Source organism: Anabrus simplex, chromosome 2, assembly GCF_040414725.1.
Source record: "Anabrus simplex isolate iqAnaSimp1 chromosome 2, ASM4041472v1, whole genome shotgun sequence".
Classification (NCBI taxonomy): Eukaryota; Metazoa; Arthropoda; class Insecta; order Orthoptera; family Tettigoniidae; genus Anabrus; species Anabrus simplex.
In genome coordinates this window covers 179,370,337-179,391,926 of record NC_090266.1, presented here as the reverse complement: position 1 = coordinate 179,391,926, position 21,590 = coordinate 179,370,337, and the positions used below count along the sequence as shown (strand labels likewise).

The window sequence follows — 21,590 nt, the reverse complement described above, 5'->3', positions numbered from 1 at the left end:
CTCAATACAAAGAAATTGTAAAAAAAATGTTGGTTAAGTTTAAGGAACTCGGTTGTAATATGAGCCTTAAACTTCATTTCTTAGCTTCGCATCTGGATTATTTCCCTCCAAATTTAGAAGCTGTCAGTGAAGAACAAGGTGAAAGGTTTCACCAGGATCTCTAAGATGCAGAATGATGCTATCAGGGACGTTGGGATGTGAATATGATGGCCGATTACTGTTGGTCGATTGCACAAGACGACCGTTCTAGAGATCATTCAAGAACTTAAAAAACCCGGAAATTCCACGGAAAACGGGAAAAGACGTAGGTGTGAATCTAACCTGCACATAATGTAAGTAACAAAACTATGTATGTTTAACCATGTCATTTTTATTCAAGGTACGGTTATATTAATTTAAAAGGAACTGTACAGCCGAAACTAAATAGGCGTTTTATGCTTCAGTTTCATGAATTTCAGTATACATTAAAAATATAATGCAAACCATCTACTTGCTTACAAGGCAAAATTTATGTGTATTTAATGCAATGACAGTATGATTACGTTTGGCAAGCTAAAATTTACATTAATATATCAAATTTAATCAATACTAAGTATCAACAATTTTACGTAAGAACAAAATTACATTTTGTAAAATTGGCATTAAACCAGACGTGATACGGCAAAACTAATTTTTTCCCCGAATTCTGCGTTAAGCAATTCATAAAACCCACCTATTTTCCTTTTTACCGCACAAAAAAAGTTGTTTCTTGCAGGCTAGTGTAATATATAAATATATGTATTGATTAGGTGGAAGCTTCAAAACCTCATATTTGGGAGAAGGAGTTTGTTCATGCTCAATCGAGTTATTTATTTCTTTAAATATTTTGCAGATGCACCCCAATTTTGTCACAAATTTCATGATTTATATTTTATTTCAAATACAGGATGATAGGGAAGACAAAGAAAGACAGAATGTGAAATGAATATGTGATAAAGGAGGTCAGAACGGAAAACCTAAATGAAAGAATTGATAAGAATAAACTACGATGGTTTCAACATGTGAAGAGTATGGAGGATAACAAAATAACAAAACAGATGATGGAAATGAAGTTCAAGGGAAAGAGAGTGAGAGGGAGACCTAGAACAAGTTGGATCGATTCAATAAAGTGCAAGAGAAACCACAACTGGAACAAAAGATGGAACAGGAATGATTGAAGGAGAGAGGAAGGTGGGGAAATGCCATAAATGCTCTGATACAGCAGGAGCTGGATAAGGCGGAAGGAGGAGGAAGAGGAGGACGAAGCTGGAAACACTGAACTCCAGTAGAACAAGAAACCAGAAAGAAGCAGCTACAATAAAATACAGAGAAACTACCTGAGAAGTCAAGAACATTCATATGGACAAACGAGTGCAGACAGATCAACTGACAACATTGACGAAGGAACTACCAAAGAGGGGAAACACTAAAGAAGTACATGCTATTAAAAAAGATCCCACCGGGCGAGTTGGCCGCGCGGGTAGGGGCGCGCAGCTGTGAGCTTGCATCCGGGAGATAGTGGGTTCGAACCCAACTGTTGGCAGCCCTGAAGATGGTTTTCCATGGTTTCCCACTTTCACACCAGGCTGTACCTTAATTAAGGCCACGGCCACTTCCTTCTCATTCCTAGGCCTTTCCTCTCCCATTGTCGCCATGTGTCGCTGCGACGCAAAAAAAAAAAAAAAAAGATCCCAAGAAAGAACATTTAGGAAGATCAGTGAAAGATGCTCATGGTATGACTTCATGTTTAGAAGTACAACAACTTGAAGAATGAGACAGCATTTCACTGAGGTTATCAATAGCTTCAGTAGAGAAAGACAGATCTGTAGAAAGGGAAGGAAACAGATTATATTTCTGTGGAACCACCAGCACAAAAGATCACTCTGGCAGTCAAAGAAATGAGTGGCAAAGCACCAGATACTGGTAATGTCATCCTAGAGGCTATTAAAGCAGATCAGAATTTATCAGTAGAAATCATGGAGTTATTTCTAACATAAATACTATGTGAAGCGCTCTTCCCAGAGGAATGGAAGAAAGGAATGCTCATCAAGATATGGGGCGTTCAGAGCACAAGGGAATCAACTCCATTTTTGGTCATTTTGGACATATTCCACCTTTAAGTACTATTTATGAAGCTGCTTTCAGAGCATAAAAGATTCATGTCCAGATATTGTAAATAACTGTTATATGATTGACAATTCTGTTGAGCACAGAGGGAAGCAGTCGTTTGTTCAGAGCACAATGGGAACATGTCCATTGTCACAGTTTCCATGGTTTGTTTTGTCGCTGTGTGACATTTAATTAAAATGTAATTGTCTCTGATGAAGTTGTGTCAAGATCCGAGCATGAATGTCTCAGCCATTGATCACAAATTCTTGGTATCAGGACATTATTACTTACCTAATGACAGTGATTTTGATTTATTGGAGAAAGCCGGTAGGAAAATCTCGCACCTTTACACAGAAAATGATTTGATGGATATCGTTAGACAAGCAAAGAAAACGTCCCCTGGATTTGAGGTAACTGAAATGAAATTCTCAGATTTCTTATCCACAAGAAACTTGGAGAATTCAGTAACGAACAGAAGAAAAAAACGGTTGATGGTTATGAAATCAATTGGCTGACTATGAGAAGGTTACGTTATAAAAGAGAATCTCCTTTTACCCTGATGTTTAAGCAGACTTTGAACCCTGATATGCAATTTGACGAAGTTGTCGTAAGAAAGAAGTCTCCCGACCATCGCATAACACACCTTTATAACATCCAGCAAGGCCCTCTTTATACCCAATGTCGACCAGTAACAAAAGCGAAGAAAAAGGACATTGAGGATTTACTGCACATTCCACTTGTGCATCATCGTTTTTTCAAGAGCCTACCGTGTGAAACTACCACAAGAGCTTCCTAGGCTTTAAAGGGCAAGCAGACGAAAATGAATACGGATTTCTTTGAATCTGAATTATATAACTTAGTGTTTGGAAATGTTTGTTGCAAGCAGACATAGAGAAGAAAATTATTATTATATATTCAAGAAAGGTATTTCCTTTACTGTTTCCTTAATAAAACCAGAAGCCTATGAAAAAGAGGAAGATACAAGTACAACACTTTCAGAGCACAAAAGAATCAAGTCCAAATCCAAGGTACAAGTTCAATACATTCAGAGCACAAAAGAATCAAGTCCAAAACTTTACTTTTGTATTTTAGTTAACATGTATTAGCACTTATATTTACCCTTTTGTAATATGGGAATACATTATACAAAATAACTTCTACCCTTGAAACATTTTAAAACAGTGTAAACGTCTTCCTGTAATTAATTATTCAGCAAAACCTTTATGTCAATTTTTCTCAAAACATTCTTATTGTGACTTGATTCCTTTGTGCACTGAACGCCCCATATCTAAGACAATTTCTCTAATAAATGGAAATAAATGGAAAGTTATTCCTTTGCCTCCAGACACAGAACAGGTCAAGAATCATCTGGAATACAATATGAGGAACCCTGCAGATAGGAAACTAAGTCAAGAGCAGGCAGGATTAACAGAATGCTGGTGAATTGCCAATCAAGTGAACATCCTGACAATTATCACCAAACACTTAGTCAAACATCAGACATTTTCATACTTGCTGTTCATAGATATTGAGAAGACCTCCTTTAACTTTAAATTGGAGGAATTTGAAATTCCCTAGAAGATCAATGGATTTATAACAAGCTGTATACAATGGATATGGTATGTAGAACAGAGATGGAAGTCGTCTTAGCATTCTGCATTCTAGTCTGGAGCAAAAGGATGCCTTACACAGCCTATTCTGCTTGTAATAACATTGGACTGTATGTTGCACATCACACGCTTTTAGTTTAACACAACTGTTGATATCTTAATCATAGCCACAGGACCTCCACTTTTGTGAAATCCAAACCATAGCGTTGTAACGTTACATTTCAAAAATACCACATGCATTGGCCAGGATTCATACCACAACCACCTTTGTGAAAAGCCTGCTACAATGCCACTCGGCAATCATGCCCCTTCATACAAAATATACATATTTACATTTCAAATGTTAGGAAGTTCTCAGAATTTAAAAAAATGTTTCATGAATTAGTAATATAAGTTTCAATTTATACGAGGGGTTGCCAACCTGTCGTGCAACCCCATAGGGCGTGTAGCAAAATTTTAGAACGTGAAAATAAATTTTATGCCATTCAGAAAGTCTCTTTAAAATACATTTTATATTTACCACGAAGCTCTCTAATACAATAAATTTTATTTTGATAGAGAATTTAGGTCTGCCAGTAAGCACGGAACACGCATAACTACGATGAGTTTAATTTTTCAGAATGGCAATAATTTGAGTGAAAGTGAACACCTGAAAAAATGCTTATTTTACTGTTTTCACTCAGCAATAAACTTAGTGTTTAGAATTGTTGGTACACATTGGCCAGTTACATTTTACATTTGGCAGTGAACAACAGTGTAACTATTTTACTCAAGTGCTTTCCTTCAGATTTTATCATGGACAAATTTCTGATCTCAAAACAACAGGCTGAATAAAGTTCGTGGAACCCACGAAGTGCAGATCTCACATTAATTTTAATTTTCAACGTTTATTCAAAAACAATAATAAAAATATTTTATCAGACATCCAGTGTACTGTAGATAAGTTGAGACTGGAGCACGTGCCCTCTGTCTTCCTCTTACGCAACATATTAATGCTGCTTGTATTTAAAAGGATGTGTCCACCTGCATGTTATCATCGGCCTATCTACAACAGATGTCCAACACTAAATAGAAGTGTATATTATTATTAGTAGAAGCAGTAATAAAAATTATTGCATTGCAATAATTTGGGCATTCAATAAAGTGTGTCATCAGTCAAACAATGCTGGGAACCCTGGCTTTATACTGATCATACACAATGAAGTTACTGCAAGACAGGACAAAAACATTTCATAATAGTAGTACCAACCAATCAAAGGTTGGTTTACAGTAAAAATATGTGAAGTACAAGAAACTATTCCATATAAGTAAGAGGTGATGAAATAAAATTTTATTAAGGTACATATGCTAACAACAGTATAAGTAATAAACATTGGATTACCAACTATCCCAGACAGCAAATTCTAGAGTTATGCAGACATGCAATATGAACTAACTTGGCAAAGGAGCCAATATCAACCAAACTAAAAAAAATACACCAAACACAAAAACAATAGCTTCATACTCACTCTAGTCTTTTTTGTTCTTGCTGAAGTGCATTCACATGGTTTTTATATACAGTTTCTGCTTCACTTGTATCCAACACCTCGTAAGGAATGCGTGTCTCACCACTGTCGCTCATATCACACTCTGTCCATGGTATATCTTCTGGGCATTCATAAAAATACTGATTGAATTCAGGGTGTTCCTTAATTCGCAACTGCACAGCAGGCCAATCTCTACACAGAAGATCACAGAAATTAAAAGCAAAATATGGGTTATCATGAGATAAACATGGACATTACATAATAGTCTCGCACATTGAAAGCAATCAAATTAAGCAGCAATTACTTTAGCCTAATCAAGTAATCTGAAAAAAAAAGTATCAAATCAGATAATTATAAAATAAAAAGTGTATGAAGAGCAACTCAGAATGAGAACAACTGAATTTTAACACATTACAAAATCTTATTTGTACAAGCTAAAAGAAGGTTTCCATTATTACTCTTCCTATATATTTTCTTTATATTTAAGGCAAATATTAATATTATGAATGTCTTTGACCCTGTCAGAAAAATCAGAAGAGTTGATTGATTTTATGGAGAGGGAGAATGATGCAATGATGGGACTGAGTGAAGTCAAGTGGAAGGGAAATGGAGTGAGGAGGATGAGTAGAGGGTTCACCCTATACTGGAGTGGAGGTGAGGCAAAGAATGGAGAAGGAGTGATTGTTAACAAAAACCTGGACGAAAATGTGGAAAAGTTAGACAACATTACTGATAGAATTTTTTTTTTTTGCTTTACATCGCACCGACACAGATAGGTCTTATGGCGACGATGGGACAGGAAAAACCTAGGAATGGGAAGGAAGCGTCTGTGACCTTAATTAAGGTGTGGTGTGAAAATGGGAAACCACGGAAAACTATCTTCAGGGCTGCCAGTAGTGGGGTTCGAACCCACAATCTCCCGGATGCGAGCTCACAGCTGCGCGCCCCTAATCGCACAGCCAACTTGCCCGGTGATAGAGTAGACTAAGGACAGAAGGAAGAGTGAAAGATTTCATCCAAGTTTATGCAGCCCAAACTGGAAACAGTGAGGAAAATATAGAGGAATTCTTGGAGACACTCGAGGAAGTAATCACCCATGTGGAAGTGATAGTCATGGGAGACCCCAATGCGCAGGTTGGAAATGACAGAATTGGTAAAGAAGTGATTGGTAAATTTGGATACGAAGAAAGAGGCAGTGAGAGAGATAAGCTGATTCATTTTTGTGAGAGAAATGTAACGATTGTGGGTAACACTTGGTTTAGAAACAAGAATATTTGGAAGATCACTAGATATGGCTGAGGTGAAAGAAGGACAAGAACAATTATTTTTTTGTTGAGAAAATAAATCGTAAACAGTTAATGGATTTAAGAGCAGTACCAGGCAAGGCATTTGATGGATACACAGAGTAGTGAGGGCAAATTTGAAAATAGGTAAAATCGTGAGAGTTAAAGAAATAAGACAGAAGAAAATGAATGTATGGGAATTAAAAGATAAAAGGACTCTAAATTTCAGGAGGAATTAGAACAGCACATCCCCATATAAGAAATAGAAAGTGTAAAAGAAGAATGGACCAAATTTAAAAACATGTTTGTAAGCTGAGCAGAGATGATTTGTGGAAGAACTTCAGCGAGAGTGAAGGAAAATGAGACAGACTGGTGGAATGAAAAGGTGAAGGAGTTGTTAAACAAAAGAAGAAAACATGGCAAGAAAGGAACATAGATAGGAAAGAAGAAAGTAGGAAAGAAGGTATGTGACAATTATCAACCGGAGCAAAGGAACTGGCTTCAGTCCAAACATAGTCGCTGGGGATAATGTATGATTAGCACCTCAGATATGTACAGAAAATTTTCTCACAGTTACTAAGATGACAGCGAGGACTACTACATTCATGATATCTATCCCTTGTTCATAACAACACCAATTCACAACCACTTGACAAGTTTATGCAAATGGCAAATATTTAACATTAACTTAAATTCAATACATACATAATCTATTACATTTAGTACATGTTTCGTCCCTTAAGGGATATCATCAGCTATAATAAACTACAATAATATATCAGAATACAAAAATTACATTATTAAATTGGAAAGACACATTAAAAACATTATTGTATGATAGGACATTTAAAATAAAATATTGGCAAACTTTGTTAAAGTTGGAAGTCATATAATCAATAAAACCAGTTTAATTGTTCATTAAACTCTTGATGATAAAGTTCATGGGAACTAACAGTTGTATTCATAAAATCTTAAAATGATCATCATTGTGAATAAGAACTCTTTATTTAAAATATTTCTTCATGAAAGATCTGTAAGATCTTTGATGGACGTTCCTTAATATTTATATAAGATTGAACACTTCCGGATTTAAAGTCAACACAGGGCCGAAGCAGTAAAGTTATTTGTAGAACTGAATACTATTCTGTCTGAAATGAACAGAAAAAACTAAGTGTAAGTAAAGAGAGATGGAAGATGAAATAATATAATATGATTTAAATCATGTTACTTACTTCCTTGTTATTGGCCCGATGTGCGGAGAAGGACTCGCTTCTGCTGGAGTAAGTGTGTAGGTGATTCAAAACAAGTACTGGTAGTTGGTACGTTGAGCAGAGAATGTGGAGGGGAAGTGGGAGGGTGTGTCCTAGGGTGAACGACCCGAGTGTCACAGAGCGAGTGACACGTTAAAGTCTGACGTTTCTTTCTAACTTCAGCTTTAATTACTTCTTCATACAAGATATTATACTTTTCAGAAATATTGTTAACGTTACCCGTTGGATTGTTCCTTTGCTCCAGATAAATGTAAAATTTCCTTGAATATATTCAATAAATGGCCTTTATTTATATTTTTCAAGATTTTAAGGTCATTGTCTATGTTTGTAAACATGTGATTGAAGTCTGTCATGTGATCACTCATGTCCGAGTATCTGTTGTATTTCTTGGCCCTGGCATGTTCCTGATATCTTGTAACAAATTTCCTTCCGGTTTGTCCAATATACGCACTTAAGCAACTCGCATGTTTCAATTTGTATACACCCGAATTTTGAAATTTTTTATTATTATTATTATTATTATTATTATTATTATTGTTATTAACAACGATATGGGTTTATGAAATAATTTCGAGTTTGTGTTGTTAGTCTTAAAAGCGATTCTTAAATTATGTTTCTCAAATAAATTCGTAATCCTATATACTATACTGTTATTATATGTGAATACAGCAAATTTCTTATTCTCTCCTTTTTGTTCTTTTACTAAAGTAGTCACAGGTTTACCTTTATTTTATTTAGAATCCTGTTTACAAATGCTTTCCTGTAGCCATTCTCATATGCTATATAAGTAGTATATAGTATTAATTTATTTTTTTAGATCCGTAGCTGAAAGAAGAACATTAATGCCCGGTTTCTGGAACGTGAGATATCGAACCTATAGCGGTATCGAATGGTTAACTTGTGTTTTGGCGTTGCACGAACGTAAGATACATCTATCGGTTCGACAAATCGCTTGCTAACTTAGAGGGCCCTGAGCAGGAGATATCTATTTGCTAACTTGCTGGGCGCGTGCGCAGTACTTCAGTATCAGCAGCTAACATTGAGTTTGTTAAAATTTTCTATGGCTTTCTCATCTTCTTCCGTCGGCCTAATGTTCTAATGAACTATACAGTACTGAAAATGAATTCAAAGACAGACTGAGGCTAAACAAATATGCTGTCGGAGGTATGGTAGAAGTTACAGGCGACAATTTGCGTCCTGTGACAAATAATTTTCCATTGTCCCCTGTTGATCAATTATTAATTATGATAACCTTTAAGATTCAGTACTACAACATCTTGTCATATTTGTATCTGTGACTGCATTCGTGTCCATAAAAGCACTGGTACTAGTAACTGAGTATAACAGATAATTACACAATTATCATAGTAGGCCTACTGCAGGCCTTCTTGCATTGGCAGTGAGCATATACTTTTATCGTGGGATTGTTTTTAATTAACGATGTTACATTACAAGGAACTAACAGGATATATAATTATGTTAATTACGCGATGTATGTCGTTATACTGTGATCAAACAATGTTCATATTTTGTAATAACAGGGAAGAGATACGGTATACTTATAAGACTCAGTGCAAACTGGATTGCACGTGACATGTGCCATTCGTGAGCATATTTCATTCGAAATCCTCAAACAATATAAAATTCTTCTGACAGTCCTTAAACACCACGAAACTGACACCCACTTCTGCAAGAACTAGTCGAATGTCCATTTCTTCCTGCATGGCAAAGCGGGGATAATAGGAGCTGCACAGAAAGCTCAAATGCGATGCATTACTTGTGCGCATGTGCCTGACAATCTAGGGAACACACCTAATGCACAAAAACAAAGCAGTACAAGGGGTGGCATCTAGTGTGTATTTATGAAACTTGATCAACGGACCAATAGTTGACAGTTCGATAAGTTAGCTGCTGTTCCGCTGCGCAACGCAGCGAAGATTTATCGAGTCGACAGCTGTAACAAAGCAATAGTTATCGGAAAGATATCTCATCATTCCAGAAATCGGGCATAAATGCTCTGTAAATCATATTAAAGAAACCGGCTCTTTTATGAGCTCCTGGGTACATAGAATAATTTTTGAACATGTTAACAGCCTGCGTTGGTTTCCTAAAGATATTAAATGACAGGTTTTTATTATTTCTAGTAACTTTTAGTCTAAATAATTTAAAGTGTTATCTACTTCAGAATTGAGTGTGAACTGAACATATGGATCAAGAGAGCTAAGTTGGTCTAAAAAGGTCTGACCGTTAGTTATTCCCTCATCTAATATTACAAAGGTGTCATCTACATATCTAGAGCAATACCTTTTTAAACCAACTTAACTCTCTTGATCCATTTGTTAAGTTCACACTCGATTCTGAAGTAGATAACACTTTAAATTATTTAGTCCCGAAAGTTACTAGAAATAATAAAAACCTATCAATTAATATTTTTAGGAAACCAACGCAGACCGTTAACATGATCGAAACTGATTCTATACACCCAGAAGCTCATAATAGAGCCGGTTTCTTTAGTATGATTTACAGAGTATTTAATGTTCCTCCTTCACCTACGGATCTAAAAAATAAATTAATACTAAATAGCATATAAGAATGGCTACAATAAAGAATTTGTAAACAGGATTATAAGTAAAATAAAAAATAAACCTGTGAGTACTTCAGTAAAAGAACGAAAAGATGAAGAGAATAAGAAGTCTGCTGTATTCACATATAATAACAGTAAAGTATACAGGATTACAAATTTATTCAAGAAACGTAATTTAAGAATCTCTTTTAGGACTAACGACACAAACTCAAAATTATTTTATAACACCCATATCGTTAATAATAATAATAATAATAATAGTAATAATAGTAATAATAATAATAATAATAATAATAATAATAATAATAATAATAATAATAATAATAATAATAATAATAATAATAATAATAATAATTTTCAAAATTCAGGTGTATACAAATTGAAATGTGTGAGTTGTTTAAGTATGTATATTGGACAAACCGGAAGGATTTTTGTTACAAGATAACAGGAACATACCAGGGCGAAGACATACAACATATACTCGGCCATGAGTGATCCAATCACATGTTTACAAAACATAGACAATGACCTTAAAATCTTGAAAACTATAAATAAAGGCCATTTATTGAATATATACAAGGAAATTTTACATTTATATGGACCAAAGGAACAATCCAACGGGTAATATTAATGATCTTTCTGAGAAGTTCAACATATTGTATGAAGAATTAATTAAAGCAAAAGTTAGAAAGTAACGTCGAGTTTAACGTGTCACACGCTCGGTGACATTCAGGTCGTTCCCCCTAGGACACGCTCTCCCACTTCCCCTCCACATTCCCTGCTCAACGTACCAACTATACTTGTGAATCAGATACACACTTACCCCAGCAGAAGTGAGTCCTTTTCTGCACATCGGGGCCAATAACAAGGAAGTAAGTAACACGATTTAAATCATATTATATTATTTCATCTTCCATCTCTCTTTACTTACACTTAGTTATTTTCTTTTCATTTCAGACAGAATAGCATTCAGTTCTACAAATAACTTTACTGCTTCGGCCTCGTGTTGACTTCAAATCCGGAAGTGTTCAATCTTATATAAATATTAAGGAACGTCCATCAAAGATTGTTCATTAAGAAATATTGTAAATCAAGAGTTCTTATTCACAACAACGATAACTTTAAGATTTTATGAATACAACTGTTAGTTCCCACAAACGTTACCATCAAGAGTTTAAGAGTTTAATGAACAATTCAACTGGTTTTATTGATTATATGACTTCCAACTTTAACAAAGTTTGCCAATACAGTATTTTATTTTAAATGACCTATCATACAATGATGTTTTCAATGTGTCTTTCCAATTTAATAATGTAATTTTGGTAATCTGATATATTATTGTCGTTTATTATAGCTGATGATGTCCCTTAGGGGACGAAACATGTACTAAATGTAATAAATTATATATGTATTGAATTTAAGTTAATGTTAAATATTTGCCATTTGCATAAACTTGTCAAGTGGTTGTGAATTGGTGTTGTATTGAACAGGCAGACCACTTAAATATAATATTTAAGTTAATCTTAAATATTCACTATTTGATTTATAGTCAATATGGGATTATCTAAAATGAAGCTGTTAAAGCTTGTTATATGTAAAGTTTATGCAATGTAAATACTACTTTACACACATGCACATATTTTACAGTGATTTGATAGAATCTGAGGTGTTCTTGTAGAACAGAACATGCATACCTGCCAACCAAAAATCAGGAAATGTCAATCTTTGTTAAATAGTGTGTGTTTCTTTACAGGTATGTTGTAGAGTTATTTGTGTAATAATCAGTGTTTTTGACAGACTGTAAAGTTTTAATAATAACAACTAGTAGGCACAGTTGCTTTTTGGAATACACGAACAATATTAACACATTCACTCCTGTGGACACCTTACGGCATTTAAAAGGCCGTATCCAAGTTATGGTGCTTAAGGTCGTGCGATGTAAACATCGTTTTGAATTTAGTGCTAAATGATATAGATGTTTATTCCCATAGGGAACCTGAAATATTTGTCCCGAATGAGTAAATTTATAATACCAATATAAATGGTCCGTTATTGGTCATTACAAATTTTCCAGCCAGCATCTTGGTGGATGTGCTAGGTACCAACTGATGAGCCCAACCTAGCACACAGGGGCGAAACGCTGGCAACCAGGAATGAGTTAGCTGGAAAGTTTATAATGTCCAATAAAGGACCATTTATATTGGTATTTTAGTGCTAAATTCGTACGACGTAGAAGTTTGTGTTGAAAACCCCAGATGACATATCAATGAACATTCTCTAGCCCCGACTACCTGAACAGAGGGTATATTGCAATGCTTCCTTTCTTTTTTCCCTATGAGTAAACACAGACCTAAGCCAGTTGTGATGTTTTTGTGAGGGTGTCTAGTGAAATGAGCTCTTGGGTCACGATAAGATGACGAGTCACAAAGGCAGTATTCGAAGTAAGGAAACTGAAAACATACTACTGAACGATGAATCTGGTAATGAACTCATCCGCGATTTCATTGACAGCTATTCCAATGATAATATACCAAACTCTGGGCACATTCAAACCATCTATATGCATCCATCTTATTGACTGCCTGCAATCAGTTTCACTGGTTGGTTAGGATTAAATGCTGAAATCGAAAATAACAACGAAATAATGTCTTTTGTCAATTTATTTGTAAATGGCAATTTCTTTGAATACATATGCCATCAGACAAACATTTACGCATGACAAGTTATTAGTGCAGCACCGCATCCCTTCACTAAATATTCTATTCTGCAGATGTGGAAACCAGTCAATGTAAATGAGATGAAACAGTTTATAGGACTAATGTTAGGTAACAGGAATAATTCAAAAGACAGCCAAGGAACTGCATGAACAAGAAATGGCTGTATGTGGAATAGGGGACTTTCTAAGGAATTCCGTGAAAGGCAGAAGAACTTGAAAATAGGCTAAATGACCTTCGATAGGGACAATGAAGTATTGCTATGTTCATGGAAGAAAAAAAATTAATTACCGTGGTTTCAATAGTACATTCTGCAGAAATGGCTGAGACTCTGAACAGGTTTAGGAAAATAAAAATGAAACCTGTAAGCACCAGTGATTATAACCCATTATGCATGGAGTGGATACAGCCAATCAGTATTTGGCACATACCCATTCATGCAAAAAACGGTGAAGTGGCCAATACAAATCTTTTTCAACATTTTGCAGAATACATTTTTAATGCATTCAGGCTTTTCCAAAAATACAATCCAAACTCAAATATAACTCTTCTGACATTTAAGCAGGCAATATGTAGAAATAAGACAGTGAACAAGAAGCAGTATCAGGAGTCACGAATATTTCTGTGTCGCAGGTCCCATCTCAGTCTTCAGCAGACTTATCAGCATCTACGTGTAGCCCACCACTGCAGCTCACTAAGTGAACTCTGGCTAATGATCCACCTTTTTGACTTGATGGGAAAACCAAGGAGCAAGTACTTCATAAATTCCCAGGCATGAAATTGGACAGTTTCCTAAATAGACAGAGCAGAGTGTGACAAAAAAGCAACATCTGGCATGAAACCATGTGGTTCTGTGGAAAGTGTGGAGTGCCTCACCATCCAGGAAAATGTCAAAGCCGGTAACTGGGCTGGAGGTTTAAAGCACTCACTGAGAAGCTGGTAGTGAATGTGTTAATGGGGAACAGTTATGGTGATTCCCTTATTTCCTACATTTCCTGCATAGAGGAACGTACGATAGTACAGTAGAAGTCTGGTATAGCGAGTACAAGATATAGTGAGAACACCATTGTAACAACATTTTTTCTTTTCTGCCCCCTGAAAATTTCTATATTAAACTATATATTATCCTTCGGTTATAGCGATAACCCTATCACTGATGCATCCACTACTAAGAGAGGTTGAGCACGAGTTATTTTTTCTGTTATCAGTATTTATGCACTCCAGCTATTATATTGAATGTGATCATCTCCAGTATAGTCTTGTCACTATGTGCACTAACGAGCTCTCTTGTTAACATTTGAATCTGAAGGCGATATTGGAGTTGATTAGTAGAGGTGTTAGTTTTGTTAATTAGCGATATAAACGTAAAGTCATATTTAGAGGTTAGGATGGTGTTATTTTCATGTATTTACAAGTTTCATGTTGTCCAGGAGTGAATTTAAATTGCAAAATAATGTGAATAACATTGAGCCCTTATTGAAGTGCTCATTTAATTAATAATTCATTTGAGCGTACAGAGAATATTTTATTTTATTTTATTTTATTTTTATTTTATTTTATTTTATTTTATTTTATTTTACTGTGTCTTGGTAACTTGCAAGGACCATCTACAGACACAGCACATTTCGCAATTTCAACAGAAAGCTTGGAGCTGAGGTCTATTTGTTCGCAAGCTATGTTTAGAAGGAGGAATTTCTACCTGACACATCAACTTAGAACAAGGAAATAATGTCATTCCAATGGCCTGGACCAACAAAAAACATTTCAGAAGCCCGGCGAGAGGCTAGGAAAATCATATGATACACGTTTGAAGTAAACATCATGTATGCGATGTTTCGAACGAATGATATGGTAGCATCACTGTCAATATGGCTAGGCATTGGTTAAAGTCAGAGATGACCTTGAACAAGCACACGACGGAGTCTGCGAGGACGAATTAATAAAAGCGACTAGTGCGTGGGCTAGGAGTCTGCGAAGGTAACATCATGAGAAGAAGTATATTTACGTGAGTGCTAAGTGAGTACTTATGCATCATTATCGTGTTGGAACTTGTAACTTTTGTTTAAGACGCTCAGACTGCACGTAACTATTCATGATTAATTTTGATAGATTTGCATTTATATTTTGATTGGCAAACGGAAGGAACAGTTTCTGATTATCATTTACATGCATAGTAGCCTGCCTGTTTAAGTAGATTTTTCAAGGATACGAACATTAAAATCTCTAGTCCAGCATTTATGTACAGTTGCAGACGTTAGCTGTGACATAACACAGACGAAGTATGGAGCGAGTGGGAAATATCTGACTTAGTCATGGGGTTAGATAAGCAGGAATTGTCCCGCGGCTGAATGGGAACTGGTTTTCCACGATCAGTGGAAATTACTCCAGCAGTAGTATCATAGTAACTGGCACATTATCTTGACCCAGTTTTTTCAATACCGTGAATGAGCGGATGTGCTAGTCAACCTCCGGAGCAGCAGAAGCAGCAAGATGAGGAGACAACATTTCTCCGCCAGGATGAAGAACCAAGGACTTACCAGTTCAATTTTGATGCCATCACATTCAATATGGCTGGCTAAAAGGATGGAGGCCGGCTGTCCAGATGCACATGGCTGAATCAACAATTAGACGAGTACTAGATTAGCAATGTAATTATGTGCGTGTCCACGTGTTTTAATGTAGCAAGTGGGATAGGTTAGTTTCGTTATTTAATTTCAGTAGGTTTGGCTGTTGTTTGCAAGGACTACGTCCTATTACAGCAAATGTTAGGAAGCTTGTAAATATAAATAATTGTAAAGTACATGTGGACCGGTCGCATGAGGTTACAGCTTGCTTTTCACTTTATTCGGATTTTATAGCTGAGTGGTTAACGTCATTTGTCTTTACGAGTCAGTTTTCTTGCTTTAGCCTCATATATATATCTTTGTTTTCCTTTGATGTTTGAGACGCAGTGAACGTCTCAGGGAGTATATGTAAATGTAAACAGGATTTAAAGTCAGATAGGACTAGATTAAATTATTAATGGGAGTTCAAAGTGTATTAAAACATGCCATCACATTTTCTTGGATTTATTGCATGAAGTGTGGATGAGAATGTGTGAGAATGTGGAGTTGGATCCACGAATATTGGTAGCGACATCTTCATGAATATTTGAATATAAAGACCAGTGTGAATTACTGATTGATTCAAGAGTTCGTCAAACGCAGTTTCGTATTCCAAGTTCCAAATATTAGAATCAGTTTCCGTTAAATATTCTTATTCTTACTCTCCTTCTTCCTAGTAGTAGTAGTAGTAGTAGTAGTAGTAGTAGTAGTAGTAGTAGTAATGTGGTTTTCTGAAGGTGTAAGGATGAGATATTTCTGTAACTTTCTGATTTTCAGACATGATCTATTGTCTATGTGGTAATTTCTAAGTTTCAAGTTATTGTATTATTACAGAGTTGGCCACTTTAGTATTCAAGTTTAACTGTATGAGAGCGAGTGCTCTGTTTGCGACCAGCACGGTGTTGTTTCTTTTCATGCGCAAATGTTAGACGATGTCATTTATATTTGTATTCAGTTTTGACAACTTTAAGACATGATATTTTGTGTGATAATGAATAAGAGGACGCGTTCCTCATTTGAAAGGCCTGCATTTTCATGTTTGAGTAACTTGCCTCGGGTAGACTTGTGAACATCGGGTGTTAAGGGTTGGACCCTGTATGTTTTTGATATTTGTTGCATTATTTGGGAGAATGAATATCCGTTTTGAGTCATTCTGCCGTGTGGTTGGCAAGGATGATGTGTGTGTGTCTACCGAGGAGAGTTTTATTTTAGCGGCCTATACTTCATGATGATTGTATTGGTTTTTGTCCACGTCACTACGGTTGTTGCAGTAGACGAGATTTTTATATTGCGATGTTTAGTTTCCATTTTCTTTTATGACATAACCGCGCTGAAGGATATTTGTGTCCTGTAATTTATTTCAGGAACCTATGTTGAATGGGAAGTGTTTGCTCGAAGTGTAAATTTATTACCTTATGTAATTTTTGATAACTTTGATAACTTTTTTGCTTTTTTCTTATTTTCTTGTTAATTTTTAATAAACATATTGTTCCTCTAAACTGACGTCATGCTTCTCCTTGCTTTATTTATACCTTTTATTTCACCTCACCGTGTCCATATCAATTATACGTTCCCCCATCAAAATCAAGGGTGTAAATATTTTTAAAGACCTTTTTTCTTCCATAGTTCGAACTAAGCATGCCTGGGAGGGGCTGACTAGTCTGGTGAAAATGACCAAGATGGTAGAAACGGGAACAACACCACGAACACCAAAATCTGTGAAAGAAGAACATTTTAATAAATATTCTTCCACACCACTCCAAACATTCTTTTCCACAATCCAATATTCAAATTTGTTTGGTATAAATTCAAGAATGATTAATTGTATCGTTTAAGGGGCAATCGATACTACGATATATTGTCTATAGTCTCGCTATACGGCAATTTTCTTGAATGGTAGCGGTGTGGCCAGTGGTGAACAGCTGTTATCTCGTGGCATGAATCGTTTGGCCGACAACCTCCAAAATGTTACGCGATTGTTGTTCAAATTGGAAACTACATTTGGCTCCTTTCACCTTGGTAGCGAGGGTAATTCATAGTAAAGAATTCTTTATACAGAACCATAATTTAAAAATAAGTGTGCAAATTGTGCGTTATCATCAAAGCTGGTGTGCTTTTTGCGTGAATCAGTTGGCGACCATATTTTTGTCCTGGTAGTTTCAAACTTAACAGCAGGCAAAGATGAGATGCGAAGAAATTCAAATATTATGAAATGAACTGATGCCCCCCCCCCGGAAGAAGGGTCTAAGCCACATTTTCCAGCAAGTTGAGTTTTTTGCAGAATAAGGGTCTATATCATCTCAGGTTATTGCATGTGAACTATGATAGTCATATCTTTAACAGAAATAGGTCATTTGTCTGTTAAAAAACTTCTTTGCCTGGAAGAAGGGTCTATGCCACTCACTCAAGATGGCTGCCAGTGTGTTTCGTCTAACGAGCTAAAAAAACTTGAATAAAAGCAGAAAAACTAAGATAAATATGGATAACTGGAAGGATAATGAACATAAAAGGATACGAAATAGGGTTGAGGCTTATACAGCAACGAAAGGCGTTATAAAAGAACCAAAAACGAGGCCACAACAGGTGAGTGGAATAAGGGTCTATAATAAATGGGTTATGTTGTGCTAAGGAAGGTTCTTAGAATAAATTTGGTCATTGTTTAATACATAATGCATTATAAAAACCATTCATTTAATTATCATTACGGTAAAATGGTATAAGGTATAATATTATAATAATTTTCTGCATCATCGTTGTTTCGGGGCCGTGTGTATGATCCAGAGTTCTGTAACAAGAATGGGTGTATTCATCTCACTGACTGTGAAAAGGAGGAGTAGTATACAGAATACTATACCATGGATCTTAATGAGCAGTCTTTGTTTCTTGTGAATAAGTGCCTCAAAAACTCTGAACCGAAAAGGAGATGCCACTTCACGTTGAAAACATTCTTTTGAATACCACGTTCCAGCAAAAGGTAGTGACAGCAGTTCACTGCAGGTTTGTAAAATAACTTTTTCAAACATGTTTAGTCTGTCTGTCCAGAGTTCTGACTTCAAAGACGCAAAATGTTGGTCAAAGACCCTAAATTCAAGGTTACTGAAGCAATGTGACTAAAGTTTTCTGAAGATGACCCCACATCTGTGTTTAAGGAAAGATGCCACAGTTTGATTGTTCCTCGAGAAAGATATACCTTAGTTAAAGGTGTCAAGAACAGACGGAATCAGCCACTATTCCTGCCACAACTCTACGGCTCAACGCTACCCATTAAGAAAGAAAAAAGAATGACCTACTGAAGATGTGTGACTATATGTCTCAAGAATTCAGAGGATTCTATAGTGATTTGAAGCGATTCATCTCCAAATAAGTAACACTGTATTAAACTGTGAAAATGTGGTTTAGACCCTTATTCCATGATTTCAAAATGAGAAATGGCTTTTTTACTACATTAATAAGGTTAATTTGTGATCATTCGGTTTTCAAGTGGTCTTGAAGCATTCTGATTTATTTCAAAATATATATTTTTCATTTTCTCATTATTCAGACTTTTTCTGTTTTAGTTTTGTGGCATAGACCCTTATTCCGGGGGGACCTTCAATTCACAAATAAATTTTGCGTGTGCTGGCTTCATACAGGTGTGACTACAATCAACCATGTGATAACAGTGTTTGTTACTGGGATTTGCAAAATTGGGTTTTAAAATGCCGAAGGTAGTATTTTCTGTCACGGACAGACTTAAAGAATATAAGAATGAAGGATTTATAATTTCTTGTGGCATTCTTATGTGCAAATATTGTGATTGACGGTTAGATTATCGCAGGAAATATGCTTTAGACAAACATTGTAAATCGGAGAAGCATTCAAAACGCTGAGAAACTTTGCAAAATTGAAGTTAGTGTTCCTAGAGTGGACACACTGAAGGAAACATTATCAAATGCTAGTTGCATGAAGGATTCGAAAGAAGTGTTTATTTTGGACACTACCGGTACTACTGTGTTCGTGAAAGCTAACATATCACTAGGAGAAACTAGACAATCCTGCTATCCGTACTTGGCTTAATAAGTTGACGCAAGTGTGATAAACAGATGTAACTTGAAAACAATATTCTCTCATCCATGGGTAAATAAGGCAAGCGCCAAACTCAAATTATTATTATTATTATTATTATTATTATTATTATTATTATTATTATTACTTGCAATGTATGGCTATGAAGTGTTTACATCCATTTAGTGTTATTATTATTATTTACGTAGTTGAATGATCGCAGTGTTTGTGAGGTTATGTCGTGAAACATATACTGTATAGACATTCGTATGAGTTCAATTAATGTCCAACTCGTTGGCTGAATGCTCAGCAGACCAGCCTTCAGTTCAGAGGATCCTGGGTTCGATTCCCGGCCAAGTCAGGGATTTTTTTTTTTGCTAGGGGCTTTACGTCGCGCCGACACAGATAGGTCTTATGGCGACGAGTCAGGGATTTTAAGCCCTTCTGATTAATTCTTCTGGCTCGGGGATTGGGTGTCTGTGTCCGTCCCAACACACTCCTCTTCATATTCAGAAAACATACCACACTATCAACCACCATAGAAACATGCAATAGTGATAAAATCCCTCCATAAAGGGTTGACGTCAGGAAGGGCATCTGGCCATAAAACAGCACTAAATCCACATGCGCGACGCACTTCGCACCCGCGACCCCGCAGGTGTGGGAAAAAGCGTTAGGAAAAGAGAAGATATGAATTCAATTAATGTAAGAATCTGTATAATAATTTATTATTACCTGTATATATGATTTGTAATCCACTACAGAATGTGAAACACACTGTAACATCCAGAATGGCATTCAGTAGATGAGAACTCTGTAGAATATACTATATATTATACCTGGGCCTTAAGCACTCTAGAATTTACGAGAAAATGTTTCTAGAAGCCTGACCATTCACCTATATAAGGACGGGATCTTGATGGTAGCGACGAGTTATAGTTTAGTAGAGTTATGGTTTAACAAAAGTTCCACTGGTGAACACGTGTTGTGGTTAGGCTGACATGCCAACGTAGGCAGTCGGTAGTCAACTGTTTCAACTGTGTTTTAAGGTTGCAATCTCCATGCACTGTGATAGGCAATTCTTAAAATGGCGGTTTGTTGATGTGTATATTCTGTTTGTGACAGCAGTTCATCAGGTTATGTGTATGTTTATGTGAAGTTAAGGTGAAATAAGAGTACCAACTGACAGAGTTTCGTGTGTGTCTTTGTGGATACAGGAACTGGTGACCGTGACAGGATTCTTAGAATCTACTGGACTCAAAAATAAAGAATGACCAGAGGACCGTGGTGATGTTTGAACAGTTAATTTACTTTATTCAGGCCAAGTCTAAAAACATCAAGACCCAGTTTGGAAAACTCAAGCGGAACAATGAACCCCAGTTTCGAAAACTCGAGGGGAACAAAGAGACCAAGTTTGGAAAACTCAAGGGGAAAATGCAGGCCCAGTACCAAGAAATAAAGAACCAAATCTGTCACCTGTGGTGGGACGTAAATGATGAAGTTTCAATGTATAAAGATGTGACCAACATTGAACAGTCATGTGCAGAGATCAGTGAAGCCACAGAAATCCCTGTCATGCAATGCTATTTAATTTTGGCCTTGTCATCATTTTAAAATTTCATGTACTTTGTAAAACAGCCGTTTGAGAAAACAAAAGGAACATTTAAAGACTGAATAGCTTATGCAAAGAAATGTATGTTTTGAGAATTTATGGTAATTATAAAATGTTAATTAGAATAAGGTTTTTAGGACTCTGGACAAAGACATTACTGAAGAATATATTGAAAGAATTTTTTTAAAAATTATTGTAACTGATGCGTATAAAGAA

The 21,590-nt window shown here is 35.9% G+C and overlaps 1 protein-coding gene across 5 annotated transcripts in view; it reads right to left on the bottom strand.

Moving 5' to 3' along the window:
- The window catches only part of RhoGAPp190 (Rho GTPase-activating protein 190), a 1,293,865-nt gene that overhangs the window by 1,084,330 nt on the left and 187,945 nt on the right, over positions 1 to 21,590 (bottom strand). For all 5 annotated transcript variants that reach the window (XM_068226122.1, XM_068226123.1, XM_067140451.2 and 2 more), the window contains exon 7: positions 5,246 to 5,455. In XM_068226122.1, the coding sequence (XP_068082223.1) occupies positions 5,246 to 5,455 (210 nt within the window). The remainder of the gene's footprint in view (positions 1 to 5,245; positions 5,456 to 21,590) is intronic.